Here is a 24117-nt window from a genome sequence, read left to right as displayed (position 1 = left end):
ACTTCCTGGGGTTCACATTTGACCTTCCACCAGGATCACCACACAGGGTCCCCTGCTCACAGCCCTGACACTCGGCCCCCGGAGCCCTTTCTGCAGGGAGGCTCACAGTCCGCGAGTGTGTCCTTTAAAATCCTGTGCGGTGTTTTTTCTCACTGTTCTGTACGTGCTTTTTCCTCTCGTTGATTGCAAAATACGTAGATGGGAGCACATATAAAATGCATGTTTATAATTTCAAGAGGAAGAAAAACTCCTGAATGGTTCCTCAGCAGAAAGAGGCCAACTGTCCCCGCCTCCGCATGCTGCTTTCTAGAAGGTGGCACAGGGACCGCTTGCCATATCACACAAGAGCCTCCCCTCCCTTTGACACCGCGGGGGAGCCCCGCTTTGTACACATAAACCCTCCTTTATTATACGGTCTCCTGCGGATGGGCATCTGGATGGTGGAGAATTGCTTATGACACACAGTGATGCAGAGAGAGCCTTGGTCCAGCGCCAGACTCCAGGGGTAGACAGCCACCCCAGCTCACGTGAATGTAAGGCCCCTGGCCTGTGATGCACTTATAATTGGACGTTTGGGGGGCGCCTGGGTGGATCAGTCGGTTAAGCATCCGACTTCAGCTCAGGTCACGATCTCACGGTCCGCGAGTTCGAGCCCCACGTCGGGCTCTGGGCTGATGGCTCAGAGCCTGGATCCTGCTTCTGATTCTGTGTCTCCCTCTCTCTCTGCCCCTCCCCCATTCATGCTCTGTCTCTCTGTCTCAAAAATAAATAAACGTTAAAAAAAAAAATTAAAAAAAAAAATAATTGGACGTTTGGTTTAAAAAGCCTAGATGTTAGCGTAGCCAAAATCTGATGTACGGTCTCCCTTCCCTTTTTTTTTTTTTTAATTTAATGTTTTAAGTGATCTCTTTTTATAATTTTTAAATTTTTTTTTAAGTTTATCTTTGAGAGAGTGTGAGCAGGGGAGGGGCAGAGAGAGAGAATCCCAAGCAGGCTCCCTGCCGTCAGCACAGAGCCCGATGTGGGGTTCGAACTCACGAACCGCAAGATCACGACCTGAGCCCAAATCAACGGTCAGACGCTTCACCAACTAAGCCCCCCGGGCACTCCCCAGGTCTCCCTTCCCTTCTGAAGAGAGGGTCGCCCTGCCACATGTCTGACACTGTCATTTCCTTCCCCAGCGAGCGGAGATGCTACAGAAATTGAGTGAAGTCCAGGTCTCAGAAGCCGAGCTGAGACTCTTTTACACCACGTCCAAGCTGGGCACTGGGAACCGCATGTACCACGCCAAAGAGTGAGTCGGGTGCCCCTCCTGCCAGGGCCCCGGGGGCGGCCTCACAGGTCACCGAGCCTTCCGGGTTGAGCGTTAGGAGGAAAGACGCCTGCAGTGGCCCCCGTGCTAACACGCCTCCGCCGCGTGGGGGCCTGGGTGCTGCTGATTCCCGCCCACACGCGCGGACCTTCTCACTCATGCGGGGTCCTGCGCGACCGGTTCTTCCAGCTCTGGCCCAGACGATTAGGCTAGACGTTGCCTTCAGGTGATCAGGGATTCGGTTCAGCTTATTTCTGAGCGCAGAAGTGTGGCCTTCCGGGTGTCACAGGCTTGGTCCCTTCTGGAAGCTGGAGAAGCTGTTCCTCCCCTCTCCCCCGGCTTCGGGTGGCTGCCAGCCGTCCTGGGGGTTCCTTGTAGATGTGACACCGCGGTCCCCGTCTCCGCTGTGTCTCCCGGTGTGTCTCTCTGTCTTCCGTGGCCTTCCTCTGTGTCCGCGTCTTTTAAGGACGCCAGGCATTGGAATTGGGGCCCGCCCTGATCCAGGATGCCCTCATTTTACCTGAATTACCTTTGCAAAGACCCTGTTTCCAAGAAGGTCACATTCTGAGTCCCTGGATGTGAATTCTAGGGAGACACTGTTCAACCCAATACCACCCACATTCCAAGATTCAGACTGCAGGAGTCGGGGTGCACCTGGGTGCACTGAGCATCTGACTCTTGATTTGGGCTTTGGAATCGAGCCCTGCATTAGGCTCTGCTCTGAGCTTGAAGCCTGCTTAAGATCGTCCCTCTCCCCCTCCTCCTCCCTCCGTCTCTCCCTGTCCCTCTCCTTCTCCCTCTCCAATAAATAAGTATTAAAAAAGAAAAGTTGGTCTCATATTAAAATCCAGGTTCCCGCCTGGTCTTGTGCCACACCAGATGGCCCTCTCACAGGGCAGCTGACCCTTAGATGGAGCCCATGTGCCTCCCTCCGCCCCCCCCGCCACAGACCCACGGGACACGGCCGTCTTTCTGTCAGCCTGCTCCCTGTAGGCCTTGTGTGTAGGCCTTATGGCTGCTCTGAGTGCAAACTGTCCCAGGCTCTCCTCTGGGCCCCGGGGATGGAGAGTGCACACAGGTAAAATAAGAAGGAAGCTTCCCTTAAGAAGCCTGCGTTCTCCTCATGGGGAGATGGGCAATAGTCAAACGAATGCATACGTATCTAGTGCTGGGAAGCACGAGGCACAAACTAATGCAGGGAAAGAGGATGGAGGGAGATGGGAGAGTCTCCCTGATGGGTGACATTTGAGTGAAGTGAGGGAGTACTTCTGCATAGGGAGCGGGAACAGCATGTGCAAAGGCCCTGAGGTGGGAGAGGGGGGTGTCCTTTGAATCCCGGCTTCTGAGGGGTGTGTCGCAACACAGAGCTACCTCAGGTTGACCGGCCCATCCTAGGGCCTGACTTCTGGCCGTGCTGGCAGGAGGTCTGACGAGATCGAAGCCCAGGGGCAGAAGATCAGCAGCCTCAGCGGGGCCCATCGGAAGCGCCCCCGCGAGGAGGCAGAAGATGAGTCATCCGAGTCCTCGGTGGAGTCTGAGCCTGATGAGGCCCCTGCCGCCGAGCCCGTGGAGGAGGCTGGTGCGGGGCCGCCGCCAGCTCCACCGGGGGCGGGGGCCGGGGGCCCCGGCTCCAGCGGCCAGCCCTCTCTGGCCGCGACGTCGTCGGTACCTCCGGCAGCAGCCCCCACCGTGGCCAGGCCCCCAGCGAAGCCCGCCGTCTCCATCCCTGTGGACCGCTCCCCCGAAGTGCAGGTTTGCTGCTCCGTGTCTGCGACGGGCTCTGAGGCTAGCGTGGTGGGGGGTTGGGGGGGGCGGGGGCGGGGGGGGCGTCCTGTGCCTCGAGCGGGTGGGATCCCTCCCGTGCGCCGGTGTCCTCGCCCAGAACGGGAGCAACTGTGCCCTCCTGTAGGGTCGGCGTGGAGACGTGGGCGGGTGCGTGTGTGGACGTGCCGGCTGCAGTCCCGGCACGGGGTGGGTGGGGGGGAGGGCAGCAGACAGCGCCCCCGCTGTTGTGAACGGAGGAGGCTGGGTGCCGGGAAGGGGGAGAGCAGGAGGGCCTGGGGAGGCATCTGGGGCAGGAGCTGGGAGACCAGCAGGAGCGGAGGAGAGGGGGGTGTCCCACACTGAGAACAGCAGGAGCTAAGGCCCTGAGGCAGGAGGCCTCCTGGGTCCTAGCGGGGCTGTGGCAGACTGCACGCTGTGTTGTGGAAACCGGAGGGATGCGACCAGCTCCTTTCTTTTAATGGAAAAAAAAAAAAAGAACAGAAAATATCAGCACAGCGTTGTAAGTAAGCATCAGAACTATTTATTGAAACCGGGATTTCAGTTCGTGTGCTCGGATATAAATGGGGCAAGCTGACGGCTCTGAGGAACCACCCGGTGTGCCCCTGGGTTCATGCTACAAAGATTTGCTCGTAGGTGCCGTCACATGGCTGCTGCTGGTGCGGGAATCTCTTCACTCGGTCCCTGCGGGCCCCGGGCTGCCCCCGCCCCAGCTTCAGCCCCTTTCTTTCTCCATGGCTTTTCTCCATACGTGTTCCTAAGCCGTTACGACAGGTCGACCACCTGTTTTGATAAGTGACATCATATCACTCGTCTCCCTGCACTTCGATTGCTTGGTCAAGTCAGTTTCACGTTTCTGAGACTTATTCGTCCGTGTCGGTGCTGTAACCGAAGTCCCCCTTATTCTGGGTGGTTTTCCCCCGCTGCTCTCGAGTATTCCGGCGTGTGACTAGAACACAGGGCACGTATTCTTGCGAGAATTCTTTTTTTTTTTTTTTTTTAACGTTTATTTATTTTTGAGACAGAGAGAGAGACAGAGCATGAATGGGGGAGGGTCAGAGAGAGAGGGAGACACAGAATCTAAAACAGGCTCCAGGCTCTGAGCAGTCAGCACAGAGCCCGACGCGGGGCTAGAACTCACGGACCGTGAGATCACGACCTGAGCCGAAGTCGGACGCCTAACCGACTGAGCCACCCAGGCGCCCCGCGAGAATTCTTCACATGCACAGAACTTCCTCTCGGGCAGTGTTGGCAAACTGTAGGTCACAGCCATGACCGGGTCACGAGATGACTAGCGCTTTTGGTTTTTGTTTGTTTGTTTTTGTTTTTAATTTTTTTTTCAACGTTTTTTATTTTTATTTTTGGGACAGAGAGAGACAGAGCATGAACGGGGGAGGGGCAGAGAGAGAGGGAGACACAGAATCGGAAACAGGCTCCAGGCTCCGAGCCATCAGCCCAGAGCCTGACGCGGGGCTCGAACTCACGGACCGCGAGATCGTGACCTGGCTGAAGTCGGACGCTTAACTGACTGCGCCACCCAGGCGCCCCTAGCGCTTTTGGTTTTGAAACAAAACGGAGTAGAATAGAAACGGAGTAGAATAGAAACGGAACAGAATGTTTTAAATCCGCACTTAGCATGCTTCACGTAATGAAGGTGTGAGCTGTGGTTCGTGAAACTTCTGCAGTATATAATAACACCAGATCCTTGAACAACGGGGGTTAGGGGCTCCGCCCCCCTCGCGGTCAGAAATCCACGTGCAGCTTTTGACTCCCCCCAAACTTGACGACTAATAGCGTACTGTTGACCCGAAGCCTCAGAACACAAAACAGTTGATTCATACGTGGTTTGTATGTTATGTGTGTCATATGTTTTCTGTATTCTTAAAATAAAAGTAAGCTAGGGAAAGAAGATGTTACTGAGGAAATCGTAAGGAAGAGAAAACATTTATAGCCTTGTACTTTTTTTTTTAAGTAATCTCTGCAGCCTCCATGTGTCTTGAACTCACGACCGCGAGATCATGCTCTACTGACTGAGCCAGCCAGGCGCCCCTAGTCCCGTACTGTACCGAAGACAATCCGTGCGTGAGGAAGCAGGCCCCCGCAGTTGTTCAGGGGTCGGCTTTGCGTGCTGGGCTGTCCCCGAGGACACCCGCTCTGGCACGGGAGGATCCCACTGCTGTCTCTGTCCCCTGTAGCAGGGCCTCACTGGCTTTGCTAGGAGGGCTCACGGCATCCACATGCCCACGGCCACCTTTATAGAAACCACGTCACCCTTCGCAGTCTCGCCGATCCCCTCTGCCATTCTGCGGGGCAGCCCCCCCACCCCCCCGATTCCCTGAGCACTGACTTCCTCTCTTCGCCAGGAAGAACGGCTAAAGCTCCCAATTCTTGCTGAAGAGCAAGTGATCATGGAGGCGGTGGCCGAGCACCCCATCGTCATCGTGTGTGGTGAGACCGGCAGCGGGAAGACCACGCAGGTGCCACAGTTTCTCTACGAAGCAGGCTACACCAGGTGGGGGCTGGGGGCTGGCCCCTCGGGTGACCCCCAAAAGTTACTATGAGTGGGAGCTCCCAGGGCCCTAATCCAGGCTCCGCCGTTGGTATGCTGTGTGGCTTTGGGCAAGCTGCTTAACTTCTCTGGGCCTTGGTGTCCTCCCACAGTCGTTGCACCTACTTCACACGGGTGTCGTGTGCACGAAATGAGAGACTTTGTGTAAAATGCTTAGATCAGCCCCTGTCACGTGGGGCGGTGTGTTTATGAATGTCGCCTCCTGTTGGCACTTTTGACCCGGGTGTGTCACAGGTCCCCAAGACCACCCCGGGTTCGTTGATTTGCGAGGAAGGCTCACGGGACCCAGCGTGTAGTTGTACATGTGAGTGTGATTTCTTAGAGCAAAAGAACACAAAACACGATCGGCAGAGGGAAGAGGTGCACGGGGTGGAGTGTGGGAGAACCGGGCACAGGCTTTCTGAACCCTTTCCCGGGAGAGTCACACAGAAGCAGTCCGTGTAAAGAGCTGTCACCAGACGAGCCGAGTAGAAACTGAGCACCCAGGGTGTTTGTTGGGGTCGGACCCCCTCTCCCTGGCACCTACCCAAGTCCCAGGCGCCCAGAAGGAAAGCCGATGGTCAGGATGAACCACGCTGTTGGTACAAACAGTCCAGGCACGGAGACCCCCCCCCCCCCCCCCCCCCCCCACTTATCAGGATCAGGAACCCTCCCAAAATTCGGATCTCGGACACCAGCCACCCCCGACCCAGTAAGCAGACCTTTCTAGGGGGACCGGCCGCGGGCTTCTGTGCTGCCTGTCGTCCGCCGTCCCCTTGGCAGGTCCTGTGACTCAGAGCACTTGCTCCGGGCCAGCTCCAGCCCAGCCTCCCATCCGCAGCTGGCTGCTTTCCCTTCCACTGTGACTCCCACGCGTCTGTGTGCGGACCGCCAGGCTGTCCCCTTTTGCTGTCAGGCGGTGCCTCGTCACCTCTAGGGAGGGCCACTCCGTACGTGGAGTCCTGACGGGGAACCGTGTGTGACCGTGGGACTGACAGGTGGGGCCGAGCACTGCTGATGTGTCTTCTCTCCCTCCCACAGCGACGACAGCATCATCGGCATCACAGAGCCCCGCCGCGTGGCTGCTGTGGCCATGTCCCAGCGGGTGGCCACGGAGATGAATCTGTCACAGCGGTGAGGGCTCTGTGTCCTGGAGGAGGGAAGGGGGTGGTCCCCCGGCTTGGCCCCGGGCGCGCTGTCCGTCTCGAGGGTGCTGGGTGGGAGCGTTGCTTCTGCGTCCGGGCGGAGGGTCTCCTCCCGCAAGAGGGCTTTCCGCCCTCTGGACGGCAGGACCTTCCTGGGGAGGGGCCACAGGGCAAGGACGAGCCCGCCAGGCCCTCGGGCTCACTCCGTGCCCAGTGCCCCGAGGAGACCGTGGCCCTTTCTGGGGCTCGAGGGCGGAGCAGAGTGGCAGGTGGCCAGACGCAGGCAGGCAGTGATCACTGCTTGCCATGGTCCAGTAGTTCTGTCTAGGCAGGGCTCCCGAGTTTGGGTCCCCTGCGGGCGGCGAGGCTTTAGGACTTGATGTGGAAAACTGAACAAAGCAGGCAGAGCGCCCGCCTGAGGGTGGCTGGGGCCGCGTTTATACCGCACACGCCTGGGCCTCGGCCCGCACCAGGGCATCCAGGTTTGAGGGGGTAGCATGTCTACTGGGCCTAAAATTGAGAAAGTCTCCTTCATCTGCCCTCTTCTCTGAATATTTACCGAGCGGCACCTGCTGTGGGCCGGCCCGGCCCCGGGTCTCAGGACACGATGAGCGAGACAGAACGGCCCGCCCTCCTGGGACTGGCGTGCGGGTCGGGGAGGCTTGTTGTGTGCGCATGTTGTGGGGGCAGGGTGCCCCCAGCGTGTTTCCCGTGGATTGTTCCAGACAGTCACAGGCACAGACAAGCAACCGTGGGCATCTCTGTATTTCTCCTCTCCGACTTGTATATAAACGATTCATATTGTTCACCCCTTCTGAATCTTTCCCGTTGTATTTGATGGTATGTGTTGAAAATAATACATACAAAGCTATCCTTTTTGGTCACCATTTTTAACTTTTTTTAAGGGAATGTTTATTTTGACAGAGAGAGGGAGAGCAGGAGAGGGGCAGAGAGAGGGAGAGAGAGAATCCTAGGCAGGCCCCACGCTGCCAGCGCAGAGCCCGACGCGGGGTGCGATCACACGAACCGCGACATCGTGACCTGAGCCGAAATCAAGAGTCGGACACTTAACTGACTGAGCCACCCAGGTGCCCCCTCTTTAACTTTTTGTGGAAGCTTTTAAGCACACACGAAAGTAGAAAGCGTAGTGAACGAGCCCCCGTGGACCCGAAACCCAGTTCGGTGATGGTCAGCTGGTGGCCAACTTGCTTCTGACTCCGTGCCCTGCACCCCAGGGGTGCAGAGCTGCTCTTGGAGAATTGCTTCCTCGGGGTTTGTCTGTTGGGCTGAAAGATCAAGGCTGTATTTCATTTCTGTGCGAGAAGATGCTAGAACAATTTCAGCGCCCTCACCGTGACCGAAACCCTGTGACACACTGGGGGGCCCTCTGGCCCCCGTTGTCTCTCTTCTGAACAGTTGTTCACCGTTGGTCGTTCAAATTGCACTCCGACCGAGGTCCGCGTTCAGCCGACCCGTTTTTCAGAGGGCGGTGACGGGCCTCCGCCGTCCGCCCCCGTGTGGCCACGTGGCTGCAACCGGTCGGGACCTTACCTGCCCTGAGCCGGAGTCTGTCCCTGCAGGGTCGTCTCCTATCAGATCCGATACGAGGGAAACGTGACCGAAGAGACCAGGATCAAGTTCATGACAGATGGCGTGTTGCTCAAGGAGATCCAGAAGGTTGGACGCGAGGCCAGCGAGCATGGGGCGGGCAGTTCGAGTGCTTGTCTTGCCACCCGCTGGCACGGCAGCCCTGTGTCACCTTGGGCAAGTTCCTTCCCCTCTCTGAGCCTCGTCTTCTTGATCTGCAAGCCGGTACCTTCCTCACACGGTTGTTTTTTTTTGTTTGTTTTTTTTTTTAATTTTTTTTTTCAACATTTTTTATTTATTTTTGGGACAGAGAGAGACAGAGCATGAACGGGGGAGGGGCAGAGAGAGAGGGAGACACAGAATCGGAAACAGGCTCCAGGCTCCGAGCCATCAGCCCAGAGCCTGACGCGGGGCTCGAACTCACGGACCGCGAGATCGTGACCTGGCTGAAGTCGGACGCTTAACCGACTGCGCCACCCAGGCGCCCCCTCACACGGTTGTTTTGAAGCAGAAGTTGTACGACGCGTGAACGCGCCTCAGCGTAGCGCCTTGTAGGTGCTCGTTACGCGGGAGCTCGTGTCGTTAGGATTTGGTTCACAGACTTGGTGCCTCGGCCACACGCGTGTTGCTCCTTGCTGGCTGTGTGGCGTCCACCTGGGCAGAGGTCTCTGGGGACGGCAGAGGTGACACCTGCCCCCTCTGCCCTGAGGCCGGCCAGGGTCACCCGGGGAGGTGGCTGTGAAGGGGGCTCCGGTGTGGTTGACTACGGCTCCTCTCTGCGTGGGAGACGCTGTCCCAGTGTCCTCGGTCCTACCTGCCACCCCCTCGTTCCCTTGTCCTGCGTGTCCTCTCTGCTCTACAGGCGTCTGGCTTTGGTAGCTCGCCTCTAATAAATGGTAGCTGCCCGTTTTCCAGCAATTTCTCTGCCAGGCACCAGCCCCCAGGCTGCGTTCTTTACGGATGGTGTTTGTCACGGAAACCTCCCTGTGACCCCGTGCAGTGGGTCCTGTTGCCCTGTTTTACAGATGGAAAACAGACACGGGGAAGTGAAATAACTTACCTGAGGTCACAAACCAGGATCCCCCGGGCCAGTGCTCCCGGATCCGTGCCAGCTGTGAAGGGGGCTCCTGGAGCGGGAATATGGGGTGTGAGTGATGCTGAAGTGGCTCGGGCCCAGGCTGGCGGGCCTCACCACGCCCCCCTCCCCAGGACTTCCTGCTGCGGAGGTACAAGGTGGTGCTCATTGACGAAGCCCACGAGAGGAGCGTGTACACGGACATCCTCATCGGCCTCCTGTCCCGCATCGTGTCTCTCCGGGCGAAGGTAGGGCGGCGGGGTGGTGGGGGTCAGGTGAGACAGGGTCTCCTGAGCACGGGGTCCCCCGGGCCCAGGGGCAGGGCTGTGACTCTCGGTGTGAGCGGCCCCCCTGTGATTCCTCCGCCTTGGAATCCTGGATCCGGCCGTGTTACCCTTCCGTCCGTCACCCCATCTGCCCTCCCGCAGAGGCACCTGCCGCTGAAGCTGGTCATCATGTCGGCCACGCTGCGGGTGGAGGACTTCACGCAGAACCAGCGGCTCTTCGCCCGGCCGCCCCCGGTCATCAAGGTAGCGCCTGGGTCAGCGTCTCGGGCCGGCGAGGGGGGAGCGGGGCCCGTCAGCTCCCGCAGCGGGACGCCTGGTGTCGAGGCCGCTCCCGCAAGGCCCCGCTCTGCTGGTGGAGGCCGAGACCGGGAGGCCTTGGGGAGCTGCTCGCGCCGAGCGGAGAGCTCCGGGGTCGCAGGGGCCAGGGACGGGGGAGGCACCAAGCTCAGCCCACCGCCCCCGGTGCCTCTGTGGGCGTGTGTCCCAGGTGGAGTCCAGGCAGTTCCCGGTGACGGTGCATTTCAACAAGCGGACGCCGCTGGAAGACTACAGTGGCGAGTGCTTCCGGAAGGTCTGCAAAATCCACCGCATGCTGCCGCCAGGTGAGGCCCCGGCAGCGGGCGAGGCCGGGTCTCCCCTCCGCACCCCAGGCCCCACCTCCCCGCGCTGGCTCTTTCCTGCTGGTGGAACGTACACGAGTTGGACCATTTGAGCCGTTTTTAAGTGTATAATCCGGAGGCGTTTAGCGCCTTCCCAAGTGCAGGCTCCCCTCGCTCACTTTGCTTGATCGTACTTCGCGGCTCCTGCACTCTGATGAGTTAGGGTTCGTGGCGATCCTGCGTCAAGCCAGCCGATCGGGCCGCTTTTCCGACAGCACTTGCTCCCTTCAGCGTCCGTGTCACGCGCTGGCGATTTCCACGGTATTTCAGACTCTCCCCCTGTACGTTTCCAGTGATCTGTGAGCAGCGGTCACCACTCCTGAGAGCTCCGGTGACGGTTAGCAGTTTTTAGCGATATTTTAAATCGAGGCATCCGCGGTGTCTTTTTAGACAGTGACACCATCGCGCGCTCAGTAGGTTCCAGCATAGCGTAAGCGTAACTTCTGTGTGCACAGGGCAACCCAGCAACAGCTGTGACGCTCGCTTGTGTCACTCATTGTGACACTCGCTTCTCGGTGGTCTGGGACCAGACCCGCGGCATCTCTGAGGTGTGCCCGTGCTGTGCGGCTGTCCCCACCATCCACAAGGGAAACTCTGTCCCCATTAAACACTAACTCTCCATCCCCCTGTCCTGGCCCCTCCCCCCGTTCTGCTTTCTGTCCCGACACATTCGTCTATTCCGGACATTCTGTACAGACGGACTCGTTCGGTGTGTGGGCTTTTGTGCCTGGCTTCTTTCACATAGTCTTGCTTTTTTGGGGTTCGTCTGTGTGTTTTCTGCCGTGTGGACGGACCACACTCTGGTGGTCCATCCACCAGCCGACGGACACTTGGATTGTTCCACCTCTCGGCTGTTGTGAATGGAGCTGCCGTGGGTGTCTGGGGACAGGTCTTGGGTTGCGTCCCTCTTTCCCGGTCTCCTGGGCTAATGCCCACGAGTGGAACAGCCAGGTCGTGCAGGGGCTCTGTCCAGCTCCCTGTCACACGTCCTCTGTGTGGGAGGCGGCTGCCGCTGCTCGTCTCTGTGGCTGAGTCCTGCCGTGACTGGCTCTTCCTTACACCCAGCTCCTGGCAGGTGGTAGTTGCTAAGTAGATGTTTGCTCCACGAATGACCGGGTAGCCGAGGGATCTGGTTCTTTTCGCAGGGGGCATCCTGGTGTTCCTGACGGGGCAGGCAGAGGTGCACGCGCTGTGCCGCAGGCTGAGGAGAGCCTTCCCGCACGCCAGACGCAGGCCTCCAGGTACCCCAGCGGCACTTGGCCCCGAGAGCCTCCCTGTGTGAGAGCCGGCGCCTCGCCCGCCCTGCCGTTCCCCAATAAATGGCCAGCAGTGCGGTGGCCTTACTCTGGACGGTGAAGAACAGAGCCCTGGTAACCCGCGTGTGGCCTCGAGACCTCTCCCTGCTGAATCTGCTCCTTCTTACAGAAAAGGAAGATCGGGAAGATTCAGTAGAGGAAGGGCGGAAGTTTAAGAAGTCAAGGACAAGAGCAAGGAAGGCCCGGGCAGCGGTATGTAGAGGCTCGTGGGCACCTGGGGACTCTGAAGCTACCTTCTCTGGTGGCCAGTGGCCCCATGGCATGTGGATGCCAATGTAATTAAAACGAAATAAAAATAAGGTTCAGTTTTAATCGAATTCTGTCAGACGCATTTCAGGTGCTCAGTAGCCACCTGGGGCTGCCGGCGACCGTGCTGGGTCCAGAACATTCCTACCGTGGAAGAGAGTTCTGTTGGGTGGTGCTGCCCTAGAGGCCTCAGGGTGGGCTGTGATTTGAAGGTTCCCTGTGCTGTGGGCCAGGAAGAAGTTTCTGGAAGGCCAGCCCTGAGGCCAGGAAGAAGCTTCTGGAAGGCTGGCCGTGAGGTCCTGAGCAGGGCCTGTGAGGATGTCTGGGAGGGCAGGCAGAGAAAGGGTGCGGAGTCCCACACAATGTCGTTGTGGTTCCGGGGGCGATGGCATCCTTACTGGGGGGTCACTTGCCCCCACCCGCTGCGTTTTGGACCTGCCGGGTGGCGTCATAAGTCCAAGTGTCGACTGGTCCTCACGGCAGCCCGTTGAGACGAGCTCTGTGGTCGTGCCGGCGTTGAGGCGAGGAAGCGGGCAGAATGGTTGTGAGGGCTCACGGGCAGTGCTGGGCCTCGTTCTTGGACGTGCTCGTCTTTCCTGCCTGTGACCATGTCTCCTGCAGCTGGGGTTCTGCTGTCTTCTTTGTCTAGACGTTGCCGCAGATCAGTCTGGACAGCTACTCGGTGTTGCCTGCAGGCGAAGGCGACGAGGACAGGGAGGCGGAAATGGACGACGAGGAGGAGGAGGCCCTGGGCTCCGACCTTGACCTGGACTTGGGGGACGACGGGGCAGACGGAGGTGTGCCCTGGGCAGGGCCCCTGCTCGCGCTCCCTGGGTCATTCACTCGGCAGGGGTCTGTAGGGCGCCCGCGGTGTGCCAGGCCCCGTGGTTAGGCCCAGACTTGTTGGTCTGGAGCTCAAGAGGACCGGGCTTTGTGGCCGCCTTGCGCCTGCTGTTTGCTGAGTTCCTGTAGCTGCCTGCAGACAGACCCTCCGATTTCCGTAGCGTCGATTGTGATGGGCATGCCACCCCCGGGCTCAGCTTTGCTGGGTAAAGGCGGGCCTCAGGGCTGGCTCGGGGGGGCTGCCCGGTCCCAGGGCCCCCTGTACGGAGATGGGCCCACGGCCTTGTGGGAGCCCCGGGGGCACCCAGCCGGCGGTAGGGCTCGTGGCCAGATTCTTCCCAGCAGACTCTCCAGCGGGGCGGGCGTCCCCCCCCTTGGAGGAGGGTCGTGGGGCCTGAAGAGCCTCCAGGAGCCTCTCAGACTCAGCCCACCCTGTGCTGGTCTGGGGGCGGGGGGCGGCGCCTGGTAGCAGGTACAACAGGTAGGGGGACGCGGGGCAGCCTGCGGTGGGCTCCCGCGGGTGGCGGGGAGTACCAGCCGGCCCTGCTTTCCCTGCAGGTGCACAGCCGGATGCGTCGCTGCCCCTCCATGTGCTCCCGCTCTACTCTCTGCTGGCCCCGGAGAAGCAGGCGCAGGTAACTGTGTGGGCTCCTCCTGGCCTCTTGGGGACGCCTCCTAGGGGCACTGAGATAGGGGCAGGTCAGGCCCGGGGCTGTCCTCCTCCTCAGCAGTTAGGTCAGCGCCCCCAGATGGGAGAGGGTGTTGGGATCCCTTGGAGAACAGGAACGCATCCCTGCGGTTGCGCTGAGGAATATCGCGGCCAGAGGCAAGGGGAGGGCTTGTCCACCTCGCCACCCGTGGGCCCCCCCAGCCTGGCCGATTTCTCTGGGGTCAAGAGCCCCACATGTCTGTGCCACCAGCTGTTTCCTGATTCTGGTGTTTTGCGGCCTCTGCTCCCTGACAACCCCAGGTCTTCCAGCCTCCCCCGGAAGGGACACGGCTGTGCGTCGTGGCCACCAACGTGGCCGAGACGTCCCTCACCATCCCGGGCATCAAGTACGTGGTGGACTGTGGGAAAGTGAAGAGGCGTCACTATGACCGCGTCACTGGCGTGTCCTCCTTCCGAGTCACCTGGGTGTCACAGGCCTCAGCCGATCAGCGGGCGGGCCGAGCGGGCCGGACAGAGCCAGGCCACTGCTACAGGTGGGACTCCCCTGGCCTCTCCAGTGACGATGGGGGTCCCTCTGCGGCAGCCACCACTGAGGAGCAAGGAAGGGGGCCCCCGCCCCAGTCTGCAGCGAGTGCCGTGTCCCCCTGGGGACAGTCCTTGGGGTGCCGTGCAAGCCCTTGTTGGCTCTCAAGCACTCAACGTGCTTTCTTTATTCTGACCCTTAAGCGATACTTATTTTTAGCTGTTTTGTTTTCGTTTTATCTTGTTACGGCTTTCCGGAGGTACCGTTAACGTACCGGAACTTTGACAGTTTCGAAGCGTGCACTTCTCTGGTATTGGGTGTTCTCAGAACCGTGCAGCTGTCCCCCAGTCCGTCCCAGACGTCGTCACCCCAAAAGAAGCCCCCATCCGCTAGGCGCTTTCCTCCCCTTCCCGTCCCCTTGCTCGGACCGGTGTTTCTGCTTCCCCTGGGTCTCTCCCTGGGGTGGGGGGTTGGGGGGGTTGCTGGGTCACATAGTCACTCTTGCGCCTTCTGGGGCCCGTCAAGCGTCCTCCGCAGCGGCTGCCCCACTCTGACGTTCCCAGCAGCCGTGCTCGCAGGTCCCCGTCTCCCCACATTCTCGCCAACGTTTGTTCCTTTCCATCTTTTTAGACCTGCAAGTGTGCGTGGTCGCTCGCTGTGCACTTGCTTTGCGTTCCCCCCCCCCCGCCGACCTTGAGCGTCCTTTCGTGTGCTGTTGCCTATTTGTGTTCTTGGGAGAAGTGTTTGTTCGTTTCTTTTGCTTATTTCTTTAACGGGGTTCTTTTTCCTTTATTGTTGAGTCCTAAGAGTTCTTTACCTAATCTGCGTATTAGCTCTGCCTCAGAGGCGTCATTGGCGAATATCTTTCCCGTCTGTGTTTTGTTATGGTTATTTGATCACTTTATAGCTGGGTTTTTTGGGGTGTCTTTGACATTGTTTTAAATCACGAGAAAAGGAAATTGGGAACCTGTGTAGAGAAAGCTAGTAAGGAGCGACAGTAGTCTCGGGGACTGTGTGCCAGGCACCGGTCTCCCTGCATGTGTGGCTTCGGACATCTGTGCCCCAGCCCCGGTGAGTCCCCTGCTGGCTTGGCCTGTCCCGCAGGAGAGGGAAAGAGGCACGAGGAGGGTCAGTGCCGGCCCTCGTAAGCGTCCTGGTTGAAATCCAGTGCCCGGTAGCTTGGTGGAGCTGCCCTTCTATTTATTTATAAAATGATGGTGTTCTCTCTGGTGCTTCTCCCCCCCCCAGGCTCTATTCATCTGCGGTTTTCGGTGACTTTGAGCCGTTTCCTCCTCCTGAAATCACCCGGAGGCCGGTTGAAGACTTGATCCTTCAGATGAAAGCACTCAACATTGAAAAGGTCAGTGGCGGCCCCCGGCCCTGCCAGCACCCCGCCGAGCCCCCAGCCCCCGCCGAGCCCCCAGCCCCCGCACGGGCCGGCTCCTGAGATGCGGGGGACCCAGGAGCGGAGCCCTGTGGTGCCGGCCCAGCCACCCGGAGCGCTCTCGTGGGACGCTGTGTCCACACGTGCCGCTGGGCCCTCCCACCTCTCGAGGCACCGCTTCCCCCGGGGCTGCACCCCTGGAGCACCTGGGGGACGAGTGCCTGGGACGGAAGCCACACAGGGAAGGCCTGCCCACTGCACAGAAACCTGTCGCTGTCCTTGGGGCTCACAGAACATTCTGTTGACACGGTCCTCACGTGGCACCTGTCTGGGGGTCACCTGCCTTTCTGCTGCTCCACAAGGGGTTGTGCAGAGAGAGAGAAAGAGAGGGAGACCCTGGACCCATTAGTCCTTTCCCGTTCCTTCCACCCTGACCCCCAGGGCAACCGTGCACCAGCTTTCTGTCCCCGTGGCTTTGTCCGTTTTGGACGTTTCGTATGAAAGGGATCATTCGCATAAGCGTCCTCGGGGGTCACCCACGCGGTGGCACGTGTCAGTACTTCGTTCCTCTGTACGGCTGAGTATCGCTCCGTCGTAGGGCCAGGCCGCGTCCTGTCTGTCCCGCTGTTGTCGGGCACCTGGGGCGTCTCCACCTCTGGCTGCTACACACAGAGCCGCTGTGAACGCGGCCGTGTGCGGATTTGTTAGAACACCTGTTTTGAGTTGGTCACGCTTTCTCAGGTGCCCCCATCCCCGATGCCGGTCTGTCTGTTCCCTCCTTCACCCTTTTATTGCGTGAGGACGTCTGCTCCCGTTCACTTAATGCGTTTGCTCTGGTTGAAGGGGCCCCGTGGAGGCGGAGCCCTTATCTGGTGCTTTCTCCGTCTCTGTTGCCAAGAACAGCCCCTAGGACGCACGAGGTGCTCAGTGGATGCACCCGTGAGGTGGTCGGTCTGTGCTTTTGAGTCCGTGGGTCGTGTGAACGAAGGGGTCCCCCCGGCACACCGCGCTGGAGCGTGCCTGGGGCTGTGCGCGGTGTCCGGACTGGTGCGGGAGGCGCCGTCCCCTGCCAGGCCAGGCCCTGCTGCCCCTTGTGGCCACCATGCCTGCTTCTCCACGTCTCACCGCTGCCCCTGCCGTGTCTCCTGTGCCCAGGTCATCAACTTCCCCTTTCCAACCCCTCCCTCCGCGGAGGCCCTCGTCGCCGCCGAGGAGCTGCTGGTGGCACTGGGTGCCCTGCAGGCGCCCCAGAAGACAGAAAGGTAGGCGGGGCTGGGGGTGGGGGGGAACAGCGAGCCCCGGGGCCGCTTAGCCGTGCCCCCCCCGCCCCCCGCCCACCACACGCCTCCGTCCTCCAGGGTGAAGCAGCTGCAGAGGTCCCGGCTGAGCTGCCCCATCACCGCGCTGGGCAGGACCATGGCCACGTTCCCCGTGGCACCCCGCTACGCCAAGATGCTGGCGCTGAGCAGACAACACGGCTGCCTGCCCTACGCCATCACCCTCGTGGCTGCCATGACGGTCCGGGAGCTGTTCGAGGAGCTGGACAGGTGGGCCTGCGGGGGCTGCCCTCCGGGGGCGGGGGGGTGACTGGCGTGTGGGGTGGCCTCGTGCTAACTCGGGGCCTCCCTGAGCCGGCAGCGCTCCGTCCTGGTTCCATCCCGGCAGAGCTCTGCCTTTGCAGAACTTCCGGGGCAGCGCAGATGTCAAAGGTCGGTTGTGTGACGGCCAGCCCGCCGGGGTTCAGCTCTCCCTCTGCCACTTCCGGGCTGTGTGGCCTTGGGGAGACGACTTCACCTCTCTGTGAAGAGAGGGGGAAAGTGGGGATGAGGCCTTAATAACAGCTGAGCTGTCATCAGGGTTAAAGTAGCAGACGCGAGGGGCACCTGGGTGGCTCAGTCTGTTAAGCGTCCGACTTCAGCTCAGGTCATGATGTTGTGGTTTGTGAGTTCGAGCCCCGCGTCGGGCTCTGGGCTGACGGCTCGGAGCCTGGAGCCTGCTTCGGATTCTGTGTCTCCCTCTCTCTCTGCCCCTCCCCTGCTCATGCTTTGTTGTTCTCTGTCTCAAAATAAATAAAAACATTTAAAAAAATAAAAATAAAGTAGCGGACGCGAGCAAAGCGCTCCAAACCGGGCCTGACGGGTGCCTTAACCTGCGTGTCCGCTCTTCAGGCCGGGGAGCCAGGAGGGTAATTCATCCAGGCCACGCTCGGTGGTGGTCACAGCAGGGTTCAGGCTCTTGTCGCTTGTGAGCAGCTCGGCAACATGCGACGTCACTCGTTTGTTGGATCCTTTCTTTGTATCAGTCCCTAGACGCGGACTGGTCGGGTTAGGAAGCAGGCGTGTGTATCATCTCGTGGGCTGCTGGCAGTGAATTTTGATTCTGGGACCTCAGTTGTGTTCGGCGGCGGCCCCACCAGGCATTTTCTCTGCCCCTGAGCCTCCCAGCCTGCCCTGATTAACTAATGCGTTCCCTGCCCCTGTGGCCCAGAGGGCGGCCGGGCCAGTAACCCAGGTGGTACTTATGTTGGCAGACCGGCCACCAGTGACGAGGAGCTCGCCAGGCTGAAGGGCAAGCGGGCCCGGGTGGCCCAGATGAAAAGGATCTGGGCCGGGCAAGGCGCCTCTCTCCAGCTCGGGGACGTCATGGTGCTGCTGGGTGCGTGCCCGGTGCGGCGTGGAGGGGTGGGGGGCAGGCGGGCCTGGGCGGGGTTCCGGGGGGGAGGGAGGGGACAGGCGGGCCTGGGGGGGTGGTTAGGCTGGCCTGGGCGGGGTTCGGGGGGGGCAGGGGCTAGGCGGGCCTGGGGTGGGGGGCAGGCGGGCCTGCGCGGGGTTGGGGGGGGGGAGGGACAGGCGGGCCTGGGGGGGGGGTGGGGGTTAGGTGGGCCGGGGGGGGGGCAGGCGGGCCTGGGGGTGGGGTGGGGGTTAGGTGGGCCTGGGGGGGGGGGCAGGCGGGCCTGGGGTTGGGGGCAGGCGGGCCTGGGCGGGGTTCCGGGGGGGGAGGGGCTAGGGGCTAGGCGGGCCTGGGGTGGGGGGCAGGCGGGCCTGCGCGGGGTTGGGGGGGGAGGGACAGGCGGGCCTGGGGGTGGGGTGGGGGTTAGGTGGGCCTGGGGGGGGGGCAGGCGGGCCTGGGGAGGGGGGCTAGGCGGCCCTGGGGGTGGGGTGGGGGTTAGGTGGGCCTGGGAGGGGGGGCAGGCGGGCCTGGCGGGGGGGGTGTGGGGGGGGCTAGGCAGGCCTGGGATTGGGGGCAGGCGGGCCTGGGGGGGGGTGGTTAGGCTGGCCTGGGTGGGGTTCCGGGGGGGAGGGGCTAGGCGGGCCTGGGCGGGGTTCCGGGGGGGGAGCGACAGGCGGGCCTGGGGGTGGGGTGGGGGTTAGGTGGGCCTGGGGAGGGGGGCTAGGCGGGCCTGGGGTTGGGGGCAGGCGGGCCTGGGCGGGGCAGCAAGCGAGCACCCTCCTCGTCCTTAGGTGCCGTGGGAGCCTGTGAGTACTCCGGCTCCTCGCCCCAGTTCTGCGAGGCCAACGGGCTTCGGTACAAGGCCATGATGGAGATCCGGCGCCTGCGGGGCCAGCTGACCACCGCAGGTACCATCCGCCCCCCACACCAGCCTCCCGTTCTCAGGCAGCACGCGGCAGAGAACTTGACTGTTTTGAGGTTTCAAGTTGTTTCGGGCGACACCAGCCACGTACAGTCAATCCCCTTTAACCACAGATTCCACGTTTGCAAACCCACCTGCTTCCCGAGACTTTAACCCAAACCAGTACTGGGTGCTTCCCGGGCGTGCGTGCCAGCGGGGGGATAACGTGCACACTGGTTTCCATCAGGCTGTCTGTCCCCCGGTCTCCTCTTTTCCTTAGTGACATTCCTCTTGTCACCCTCTGCCCCCCGCTGCTCACCATACCCCCTTCTCAGTGGCCCCTGTGCCCCCCCTCCCCACTGCTTGCTCCATGGCCAAGTGGAGAGCCCCTTTTTGCGAGTCGGGGAGCAGCCCCCCACTTTCTGCCCCTGGGCTGAGCCGGCAGAGACCAGACCTGTGTGAGGCCGCGTCGGGAGGCGGGGGCTCCAGGCACAGAGGCTTCCGGGCTTCTGTGTTCTGTCCTTGGGGCCTGTTTGTTTCCTATTTTTCCCCTTTTTTCTCTTTCTCCACCTCCAACAACATCCGTTTTGCTGAAGGTTTTGTAGAGAAACAGGTTTACAGGGCAAATCTCAGAGCAGAAACAGTCCAGTCTGCGCCCACCTTCCTTCCTGGCCCTCATCCCCTGGTTCTCCACCCTGCCGCGTCCCCCTCCGAGGTGCAGGGCCCGAACCCCCCATCCCCTCTCTCCCCCTGCAAGGTACCCCCACAGCTTCAGACCCCCCTCCTCTGGTGCGGAAGCGTGAGGCCTCTCCTCGTGTCAGGCCTGCCTCAGCAGCACCCCCTGCAGGAGCTCGAGAGGAGATGATCTCGCCCTACCATGCACGCTTGGGGGGGTGACCCGTTCACAGAGCCCATCGGGGAAGTCACGTGCAGGCCGAGCAGGGTCTCCCTTGGTGCCTCACTCAGATGCCCACTAAGGCACTGGGGTCTTGTCCTAAGGGGAGGAGGCCGTGGGTTTGGGGCAGGCAGCTGGTTGTGTCCTGCTGAGGACACCCCAGCAACCTCGGTGGAGAAGAGCCCCGGCGAGCAGGTGACTGAGTCGGGAGCTTCACGCTGAGGGGCCTGAGGCCTTCCAGAAGGTCAGGGCGGAGGCAGCCCCGGACCTCGCCGTCCTCACACCTGGCTCTCCCCGCAGTCAATACCGTGTGCCCCGAGGCCGGGCTCTTCGTGGACCCCAAGATGCAGCCACCTTCCGAGAGCCAGGTGACCTACCTGCGGCAGATCGTGGTGGCCGGCCTGGGCGACCACCTGGCCCGCAGGGTCCAGAGCGAGGACCTGCCGGACGACAAGTGGAAGAACGCCTACAAGGTCAGCCTCGGGAAGCGTGCGGGCGGGTCGCTGCACCAGGCTGCCCTCCGCCCTGCCCTCCCCACCCTCACCCGTCCCCCTCTGGGAAAGCCCCCGTCAAGGATCGGGGTGGGGGTCACAGCGGGCTCCCATCTTCCTTTGGGCCTTGGCTTTGCCCCAGCTGCATTTTTGTAGCAGCTGAATTGAGAGAGAAGTCACACACCGTACAATTCACCATCTCGAGGTGTGCAGTCTGGAGGTGTTTAGTGTGTTCGCCCAGCGATGCAACCGTCCCCACAGCTGATTCCGGGACACGTGCGGCGTCCCCAAAAGACGCACGTGCCCGCTAGCAGTGGCCCCTCGTTTTCTCCTGATCTCCCCAGCCCTAACCCGCTCTGTGTCTGTGCCGGACTCTTGGTGCTGGCGGAGGCGACCGGCACGAAGTGCTTTGTGCCTTCTCTCGCTTGGCATCTCATCGTTCAGGTTCATCCGGGTGCTAGCACGGGTCGGTGCAGCATCCGCGGGGCAGATTCGCCACGCGCACGTCTGTGTGGACAGACGCACGGAGAGCCACGCCGGCGGCTGGCGGAACGCTCTCCTGTTCTCTGGGCTGAGCGTGGGATCCGGTTCACACGGGTCAGTCTCAGCTGCTGTGCGCACGTCTCCTGGTCTCACGCCCGCTCGCCGTGTCTCCGCAGACGCCTCTCCTCGATGACCCCGTCTTCATCCACCCCAGTTCCGTCCTTTTCAGAGAACTCCCTGAATTTGTGGTCTACCAGGAAATCGTGGAGACGACCAAGATGTACATGAAAGGTAGCCAGGCCGGTGGCCGGCCCCTCGCCTGGCCCACCGCGGCTCTGCTGAGCTGTGTCACCAGGACCCTGTCGGGGGAGAACCCGGGAGGCCCTCCCGTGCGGAGGTGCCCGCGGCGACCCCCGGCCCTTCTCTTCCTGGCCCGCAGGCGTCTCGGCCGTGGAGGTCCAGTGGATCCCAGCCCTGCTGCCTTCCTACTGCCAGTTCGACAAGCCCCTGGAGATGCCGCCCCCTGCCTACTGCCCCGAGAAGGGGCGGGTCCAGTGTCACCGGGCCAGCGTGTTCTGTGAGTTGGGGCGACCTGCCACCGCCCTGGTGGACACGTGGCCACGCACCACGTGCCCACACACCACGTGCCCTGGAAGCATGTGGCGCGGGCAGTGTGGCCTCAGCCTTCTTCCTCTTTGGTGGGTGGGCCCAAGGGCTCGGGGCCAGGACGAGGGGCCTGTGGGAACCTATCCCAATCTCGCTCACGGGCCCCTGCCCTCCAGACCGTGTCGGCTGGCCGCTCCCCGCGGTCCAGGTGGATTTTCCGGAGGGCATTGACTGCTACAAGCACTTCGCCCGGTTTCTGCTGGAAGGGCAGGTAGGCGGCCCGGCGGCTCCCTCGGCCCCTGGTGTCGTGGGCAGAAGGGGAGCCGGACCCCTCACCCTGTCCTGTGCTGTCTCCTCAGGTCTTCCCTCAGCTGGCCTCACACCGGGGCTGTTTGCTGTCCAGTCCTGGCACGATGCTAAAGACGTGGGCCAGGTACGGGCTTGCCCGGGAGCATCGGGTGGCAAGGGGAGCGGGACTAGCACCCTGGGACAGCCGGGACAGATCACCGCCCACCAACCGAGAGGCTTAAAACGACGGAAGTGTGTTTCTCGTGGCCGTGGAGGCCAGAGGTTGGAAGTCAAGGCGTCCGCAGGGCTGTGCTCCCTTTGAAGGCTCTGGCGGGGTCCTTCCTGTCTCTTCCAGCTCCTGGTGCGTCCAGGCGTCCCTTGGCCTGTGACCACATCGCCCCCGTGTCTGCCTCTGTTTTCACGTGGCTGGCCCTCTCGGCCTCTGTGTCTTCTCTTCTCATAAGGACACCAGTCGTTGGATCTAGGGCCCGCCCCCAGTCAGTACGACCTCCCCTTAAGTAATTGTACCCTCAAAGATTCTCTTCAAATAAGGTCACGGTCTGCGGTTTGGGGGAGACCCTGGTCAGCCCATCGTGAGGCTCCAGGTATCAGCAGGGAGCATCCTGGGGGCTGCCTGCCCACTGAGCACAGACCCGCCTCCCTCCCATCAGCCTGCTCCTCCCTTCTGCTCTCTTCCTGCTCGTGGTCCCCACCGCCTTCCTAAGACTGGCGTCCCAGACGGCGCAGGGAGCCAGACACGTACGAAGCAGGCAGGCGTGCACACACCCCGGCATTCCCGGGGACTCTGGGTAGGGGCAGGGGGCCGGGTGCCCCCTACCCCTCTGCCAGCCAAGTCATTCCCCCGGCAGACAGTTGTGAGCACCAGCTGTGTGCCAGGCACGTTTGCGTGCTGGGGCACGGGCACGACCCCGTCCCCTGTGGGGATGTTGCAGTGCGGGGAGGCCAACACCGAGCCCCACCGTGACTAGTGCAGATGGCGTGTGGGGACCGGGCGACAGAGGGACAGAGCAGCACGTTGGGGATGAGCGTCTGCGGGGCTGGGGTTGGTCGGGGGGAGCCTGGCTGAGCAGATGGGGAGGAGGTGATGCTGGGAGCAGGGATGCGGAGGAAGGTTCCAGGCAGGAGGAACAGCCCGCGTGGGAGTGAGGAGAGCCAGGGTGCCGGATGAAGGTGTGAGAGGAGAGGTGGTCGGTGGGGCGCCAGGGTCTAGACCCTCCTCTCCGGCCAACACCGCCAGCACGACGGAGGGAGACCCTTCACCGGCCTTGGTCAGGCTGGCCTGGCGGGAGCGCCTGCCCCCTCGCACAGCTTCCGGGCAGAGTGACGCCACAGCGTGCGTCCCCCACCTGCAGGCTGCAGCCCAGGACAGAGAGCCTCCTGAGAGCCCTCGCTGCCGAGCGCGCCAGCTGCCGAGACGCCTTGCTCGCCGCTTGGAAGAAAAACCCCAAATGTGAGCTCCCCCGGGGCGAGCGACCCGTGGCCAGGGGGTTGGGAGCGGACAGGAGGGGACCCACCGAGGCAAGCCGGGGTCGGTGGGCGGATCTGCCCCAGCAGGCAGCCGGGTCCAGAGCCACCCTGACGCCGACCTCCCTCCTGCTTCCCGCAGACCTGCTGACCGAATACTGCCAGTGGCTCCCGCAGGCCATGCACGCCGACGTCGAGAAGGCCTGGCCCCCTGCCTGCGACCACTGACCTGAGGCCTGGCTGCAAGGCCAAGCACTTGTCTGGAGACCCAGGAGGCTGGCAGTGGCCACCCTGATATGCGGGCTGCTCCCAGGAGGCGGGCCGAGCCCCCAGGAACCCTCTCTCCTCTCGGACACGGGATGTCTGGACACAGCTCGCTGCTGTCCTGGGCAGTCTGACGTGGGCGGCTTCTTAGAACTGTTTATTCCGTAGGGGGTAATGGTGTCTTCTCACACGCTGCTCTGTGGACTACATTAGTCCCTTGTGGGGCTGCAGCCTGGAGGGCGGAGCGCGCGGGGAGCGGGAGAGTGCATGCGGGCCCTTCCCAGCGGGCTGGGCGCTCCCTTGCCGGGTTTGGTGCTGTAATAAATCTCAGCCGTGAGAACAACTGCGATCGAGTCGAGTGAGTCTCTGAATGTGGGGGTGGTCGGAAACTAGTCTGGGTGGGGGCTCACCCAGGTGTTCACTATGCCTGTAGGGGGTGTTGATTCCTTCCTTCAGCCGAATATTCGTCCTAAACCAGTTTGTGCTAATGCTGTAGTACAAATGCATAAATTCTAAAACGTACATATGTAAATAAAATAACAGAGATACACATTTAATATTCCAGAATTACTCTCTCCATAGCTTGGCCACTAATCCCAGTGTACCCCCAAACCGGGAGGTCCCCCCTACTCTCCCCACATTCCAGCCAGCTGCAGG

At 61.5% G+C, this 24117-nt stretch overlaps 1 protein-coding gene across 1 annotated transcript in view; it reads left to right on the top strand.

Moving 5' to 3' along the window:
- The window catches only part of DHX37 (DEAH-box helicase 37), a 29804-nt gene extending 6000 nt beyond the window's left edge, over positions 1 to 23804 (top strand). The window contains exons 3-27 of the mRNA XM_058691466.1: positions 1182 to 1294; positions 2734 to 3064; positions 5458 to 5606; positions 6684 to 6776; positions 8368 to 8464; positions 9584 to 9697; positions 9878 to 9979; positions 10224 to 10338; positions 11541 to 11636; positions 11821 to 11903; positions 12607 to 12754; positions 13359 to 13435; positions 13771 to 14003; positions 15242 to 15353; positions 16533 to 16639; positions 16736 to 16924; positions 17908 to 18032; positions 18839 to 18955; positions 20144 to 20316; positions 20994 to 21108; positions 21257 to 21394; positions 21600 to 21694; positions 21783 to 21856; positions 23085 to 23182; positions 23339 to 23804. Coding sequence (XP_058547449.1) covers positions 1182 to 1294; positions 2734 to 3064; positions 5458 to 5606; positions 6684 to 6776; positions 8368 to 8464; positions 9584 to 9697; positions 9878 to 9979; positions 10224 to 10338; positions 11541 to 11636; positions 11821 to 11903; positions 12607 to 12754; positions 13359 to 13435; positions 13771 to 14003; positions 15242 to 15353; positions 16533 to 16639; positions 16736 to 16924; positions 17908 to 18032; positions 18839 to 18955; positions 20144 to 20316; positions 20994 to 21108; positions 21257 to 21394; positions 21600 to 21694; positions 21783 to 21856; positions 23085 to 23182; positions 23339 to 23424 — 3180 coding nt within the window. The 3' untranslated portion in view covers positions 23425 to 23804. The remainder of the gene's footprint in view (positions 1 to 1181; positions 1295 to 2733; positions 3065 to 5457; positions 5607 to 6683; positions 6777 to 8367; positions 8465 to 9583; positions 9698 to 9877; positions 9980 to 10223; positions 10339 to 11540; positions 11637 to 11820; positions 11904 to 12606; positions 12755 to 13358; positions 13436 to 13770; positions 14004 to 15241; positions 15354 to 16532; positions 16640 to 16735; positions 16925 to 17907; positions 18033 to 18838; positions 18956 to 20143; positions 20317 to 20993; positions 21109 to 21256; positions 21395 to 21599; positions 21695 to 21782; positions 21857 to 23084; positions 23183 to 23338) is intronic.
- Positions 23805 to 24117: the final 313 nt, after the last annotated feature.

The sequence above is a fragment of the Neofelis nebulosa genome, chromosome 11 (assembly GCF_028018385.1).
Source record: "Neofelis nebulosa isolate mNeoNeb1 chromosome 11, mNeoNeb1.pri, whole genome shotgun sequence".
NCBI lineage: Eukaryota > Metazoa > Chordata > Mammalia > Carnivora > Felidae > Neofelis > Neofelis nebulosa.
Note: the sequence above shows the minus strand (reverse complement) of the source record. Positions and strands in the feature narration are given on the sequence as shown.